This window comes from Loa loa (genome assembly GCF_000183805.2).
Source record: "Loa loa unplaced genomic scaffold supercont3.265, whole genome shotgun sequence".
In the NCBI taxonomy this organism is placed as follows: domain Eukaryota; kingdom Metazoa; phylum Nematoda; class Chromadorea; order Rhabditida; family Onchocercidae; genus Loa; species Loa loa.
This window is the reverse complement of record NW_018108445.1, coordinates 1-6143: the sequence shown is the minus strand read 5'-3', so window position 1 is coordinate 6143 and position 6143 is coordinate 1. Positions and strand designations below refer to the sequence as shown.

At 21.2% G+C, this 6143-nt stretch overlaps 2 protein-coding genes across 2 annotated transcripts in view; both read right to left on the bottom strand.

Annotated features, from left to right (window-relative positions):
* The window catches only part of LOAG_13672 (hypothetical protein), a 3242-nt gene extending 3001 nt beyond the window's left edge, over positions 1 to 241 (bottom strand). The window contains exon 1 of the mRNA XM_020448710.1: positions 123 to 241. Within this exon, the coding sequence (XP_020301169.1) occupies positions 123 to 147 (25 nt within the window). The 5' untranslated portion in view covers positions 148 to 241. The remainder of the gene's footprint in view (positions 1 to 122) is intronic.
* A 467-nt stretch (positions 242 to 708) lies between these two features.
* LOAG_11780 (hypothetical protein) lies at positions 709 to 2509 on the bottom strand (the record flags this gene model as incomplete). The annotated part of the gene is made up of 4 exons (XM_003147297.2): positions 709 to 855; positions 1287 to 1511; positions 1827 to 1920; positions 2412 to 2509. Coding segments are annotated over 4 exons (564 nt in total), but the record flags the coding sequence as incomplete, so codon positions are not given.
* Between the last annotated feature and the right edge of the window lie 3634 nt (positions 2510 to 6143).

Below are 6143 nucleotides of genomic sequence, written 5' to 3'. Positions count from 1 at the left end.
TAATAATAATAATAATAATAATAATAATAATAATAGCAATAATAATTACAATAATAATAACAATAATAATGATTTGATAAAATGTTAAAAAGGAAAAACAAAGAAAATAATTAATAATTTACCTGAAATATGAGGCGATTTTTTCATTGGCCTACAACGGATTACATGAAGGCAAATTAGACGAATATTTGGATTAATTAAACAATAAAAATAAAAATTGAGCGCAAATTTGGTAAATTCCATTACATTGATAATTCCTCTAATTATCTGAAATTTCGAAGAATTAGCTAAAAATAGAATGGATGAGATATTTTTGTAATAAATCTATATTTGAATATTTATTGATTATTTTATCTTTTTGAATTTAACCAGTAATTTCTTTTTTTTTATTTTGTTATCTGAAATTCAATTGTTTTCTGACTTATGTTTATTAATTCATTCACAGTGAGTGATCTTATCACATTTATTATTTATGCAAAAAATTAGTATTAACATATTATTATAATACTATCAGAAGATGTGGAAAAATTATCACAGTGTAATAAATATTTCGCAAATATTCAAATTATAAACATTTATGCAAATTTATAGCTGAAATTATGGTAACAAATATTATAAGTTACAGTAATTTCATCTTATAAATACTTGTAATATTCACATGCACAAATTTTGTTGTTTAATAAGACATGACTTAATAATTTTAAAATTTTAATTTGAATTGAAATAACCAACCTGAAATGGTACATTGAATGATCGTTTATCAGAAACGAATATTGTAAGTGGAGCAGCTGGTATTGTACAAATGAAAAATGTTATTATTATTGAAAATAACAATGTAAATAATCGCTTTTCTTCCTGAAGAAAAAACACGTGAAACACGTGAAATACGTGTAACCATGTGAAATTTGTAACACGTCAAATTAGCAATGAAAAAGGTGTCTAATTTGAATTTTATATGAAATATATTTATGCTTACTTATGATATTATCGAAATGATAATAATGAATTATCGAAATTTTATGTGCTAATATTATGCGTGAAAGAAGAAAAAATTTAGCAAAAATTGAATAAAAAAAAAACAAATTGTTTATGACTAATAATGAAAAAAAAATGTTATATTATTAAATTTCAATGTTTTTTCCTGAATAATTGTATATCAAAATGGAATTTAATTCAAATTTTGCATAACATATTATTAGGAATTAACCGAAAGAGATATTTGCATTTTTAATTGGAATTAAAAAACAAGATATATATATATTACATATGAAAATGATACAACTAACTTGTTCACTTTTTGTTGAAATTTTTTGACGATTTGAAGCAAGTCGTTGAAAGCGTTCCTTTTTAGTATTTCGATATGTAATTAAAATTTTCAAATTAAAATAAGCAACCAAAACAAATGGCAGTAAACGGCTAATTGTTTCACGACACCATTCATATATCCTATACCACATTTCAATTTTATGATCGCATACAACAAATTGACATGGTACAAGTCCAGCCGGTACCTAATAAATGTGGTTTTATTTTTTTTTTTAATTTCATTAAGTTTATAAATTTGATTAATTAAATTAAACTCGTTTTGTGAAACGGTTTGTGATATATAGCATTTAGTAATTTTTTAATTAAAATTTCTTCGTTACAAAATTTTCCATATCCTTTCATTTACATTTCTCTTTCGAATACTTGAAATAAATGATATTTGATATGAATTTAAAAAAGAATTAAATGATATTTGGTCTAAATTTTTTTTTAAAAAAAAGGGGACATATATAAAAAATAAGAAGGAATAATAATTTAATATTTTAAGTTTAATTACAAACCTCATAGAGAACTTTTTTTCCAGCCCATGGAGCATAGATGCAAAAATTCATCACATATGATATAATTACTAATAATAAACAATTTTTTCGTGCCCTAAAAGAAATTGAAAATGAAAATTAATTATTGAATATTAATTGAAAAGGAAAAAAGACAAAAAAAAGGTTAATTGAAAATATATTAATTAAGTGGGAAAATTAATTTAATAATTAATAAAATTTAATAATCCTTTTAGCTTATTGGGATATTCATGAAGTACCAAATATAGTATAATAAGTAGTAAGGTAAAAATTTATTTATCTCATCCTTACATATTACTTAACTTTTTTTTTCTTTTTCAAATTGCTTTAAAAGATAATACTCATAATTACACTTATTAATTATTCCCTTTTAAGCTTATAGAAGCAAATTGTTTGGGAAAATTTTTTAAAAATGCAAATTTGACATGTGAAAAAATTTGTAGTTTAATCGAAAATTAAATGCTTTAATTCAATTACTGCAAATAATTAAAACTAAATATTTCATTTCATATGGAAAAATAATTTTTCAGAAAATTTTAATATAATTATTTATTATCAGCAACATACCTGAGGTGACGATAATGAAACGGATGACAAACAGCCATATATTGATTCATTGTTAAAAATACCACAATCCATACACTGGTACCCATAAATGCGTTTACCTAAAAATTAAAAAAAAACAATTACTTATGTTATCAAATATTATTACCGAAATTTTAATTAATTTCCTGGATAACCTTAGTAATGATCTTAAATTCTAATCAATTTAACAAAAAAAAAATTCAATAAAAATAGTGCATTTAAAAATTTTCACAAATTTATAATTTCAAATTTTCAAATTCCAGAAATTTTAATATTTTCATTTTTCTACTCTTTCCACTTATAATATATTCTCCTTTTTTCTTTTATTTTTTTCTGCCAAATTTTTCTAATAACATTGCATTCTTTTACGGAGAAATGAATAATCAAATGCATCTGTTAAATGTATTAGATGATATCATGCTTTCAAATGATATGATTTGATATGATATGATATGATATGATCACATTTTATCTTTACAGAAATGATAAGATGATTTAACAGATGTTGTAATTCAGGAGCTGCTTTGTTACGTATAATATACTTTATATTACATATGTTTTTCGTTTTATTTTTGTGTAAAATAATTAATAAATTCATTAATAAGTTATATTAAAAGGGAAAAGAAAAGAAAAATGAGAAAGGGCTAATATTGGAAATAAAATATTAAATTAAAAATATTAGTAATAAATTACAAACCAATGGAAATCCAATATGAGCATAATAAAGTGCTGATAAATAGGAGCAAAGACGATAACCAAGTAACCATAATATCATTGGTATTACTGATAAAAGTGTTAACTAAAAAAAAAAATAATTGTGGGAATAATTTTGCTAATTATTGGCATATAATTATAAAGAAATTAAATGAAATCTTTTTAAATCAACGAACTTTCCTTTTTTTTCTTCCAAATATATCAAATAATTTACAATGATTGATAAATTTGGCGAAAAATATTGATAAAAGAAGGGAATTGATAAAAAAATCATTGATAACAAATAAGTAATACTGATATATTAATCGTTATTTACTAGCTAAAATAATGATATTAATCATGATAATTTAAATGTTTCTAAAATTCAAGCATTTTTATTACATATATTATAGTTTGTATTAGTAGCAACTAGAAGTAAGCAATAAAAACAAATTTTTTATTTTTAATTTTAATTTTGATTAAAATTTTTTTCAAATTTAAACGAAAATTTTTAATTATAATTTAAAAATTTTAGTGGCAAAAAAAAGGAATGATTTGTAAATGATAGTATTTGAAAAATTGAAAAGAAAAATGATAGAAAATACTAGAAAAACTTACTAAATCGGTAATGGCAAGTAATATGAGGTAGGTATAAATAATTGAAGAACGTTTAAATAATGAACATGTTAATGTTGCTACTGTCATTATGTCACCTAAAAATTAGAATTAATTAAACTATCAATTAATTGATATTTTAAAGGAAAAAAAGAAAAGAAAATAGATGATGACATCGTTATGCTTATTAAACAACTTCAACCTCATCAGATTAGACACTTTTTGCATTTGAAAATTAATTAAATAAATCATTGTATGCTAATTACTTATTGTTACACTCTGAATGAAAATGTTTAAATATTTCCTGTTAAAATGATTCCCACCAACAAGCTAAATGTAATGAATTATTTAAAATGAAACTTAAATTTGATTTAAAAAAAAACTTAAATTAAACTTAACTAATTTTTTTAAATTAATTTAGAAATGCATTTCCTATTCAAAAGTTTTTCTCGTTTTATTTGTATAAATTTATTATAATGAAATTTTCAATTTTACATAATTTAAAGTTTGTACAATTTTGTCGAACTTTTTTTTTTTCTTCAAGGTAAAATTTAATAAGCAATGCAGTTTAATGGTAGAAAAAAAAAGTATTTACACTGATTGCTTTATTTTTGAAATAATATTAAAAATCAAATAAATATGCCCTTTTTTTTAAAAAAAAAAAAGGGAAAAAATAAGAAATTAGATGTTATACGATAATTATTTAAAAATTATACTAATAGCTAATCAAAATTTTTGACAAATTATCACATTTTAAGAGAATGTAATTTGTTAATAATTAATTAAAATTTTAACAAATTGATAATATACCAATGATACCAAATGATATAATAATTGGCGCAATATAACCATAAGTAATACGATTTACAAATGATATTCGAATTGCATCAGATGTCCCATTAAGAGTTGATTTTGCAAAATAAACTGATGCGACAGCATCATTGAGATCAATTTTTTCTGTTATAAGTTTGGAACATAAACTTGCAGATAACATTCCTTTCTTTTTTTTTTCTTCTTTTTTTCTGCTTTTTTTTTAATTACTTCTAAAGAATTAAAATACTTAAATAAAATTAATGCAGAAGAAATATAGTACAATATTAAGTAATTTAGTAAATGAATTCAATTAGTAATAATAGAACAATTCAATGGTGCACAAAAATGAACAGAAATAATCCGTAATAATCAATATTATCAGTTTCAAAAATTTTTTCGCACAATATACAATAACTGATATTGATAACAATAGTAATAGTAATAAGTAGTATTAGCAATAATAGCAATAATAATAATAATAATAGTAATAATAGCTAACAATAATAATAGTAATAGTAGTAGTAATAGTAATAGTAGTAATAATAATAATAATATCAGGCGAGCAAATAAATCGAATTTGATAGAGTAATTATTAATTGATGATTAAAGTAATCGAATAAATAATAGAGAGACATTATCATCAGAACCAAGTTTCAATGCTTTTCGTACCAAATATTCCGCAACTCTGTAAATATCTATTCTAAAATAAAAATAATCGATAATTATTGATAAATTTTAAAAATTTATTTATAATAAGTTTCCAATTTTTAATTGAAATATTTCATTTAATAAAATTCATATCATTTGGTTACTCCTTATTTTTTTTTGCTTTAATATTTTATGATATTTTTAATGAAATAATTGAAAGAATTTTTACTCGAGAATTTAATTAATTCATCTTATCAGTTTCTAGTTTAATTTTTTTCATTGAATTTTAAACTATCAGAGAGTGAAAGAGAGAGAGAGGGAGAGATATATAATATCCAGTAAATCGAATTCTCTCTTTTCTTTACCTCTCTCTCTCTCTCCCTCTCCATTTCTTTTTTTCTTCGTTCTCTTCTTTTTACAAAATAAAAAAAAAAAAAAAATATAAACTTATGCCACTGATTTGATGATACACGTAGAAATGTCTGCGCGAAATGTATTGCTTGTTCATTTGTTAGTACATCCCAAAAGCCATCTGATGCAACAAGGATAAATTGTAAACTAACTTCATTCAGGTCAATCCGGACAATATCTGGTTGTGCCGTTAAAATAGAAAGTTGTTTTAATGCCGTATCACCAAATGCTCTATAAAAGAAAAACGTACAGTAATTAATAATATATATTAATAATACTCCTAAAAAAAGTGTTGTAAATTGAAAAATATTTATTCAAAAAAATTGGATTACTATAAAATCGAATGGAATATTATTAGTGATAATTTATGGTAATAATAACAATAATAATAATAATAATAATAATAATAATAATAATAATAATAATAATAATAATAATAATAATAATAATAATAATAATAATAATAATAATAATAATAATAATAATAATAATAATAATAATAATAATAATAATAATAATAATAATAATAATAAT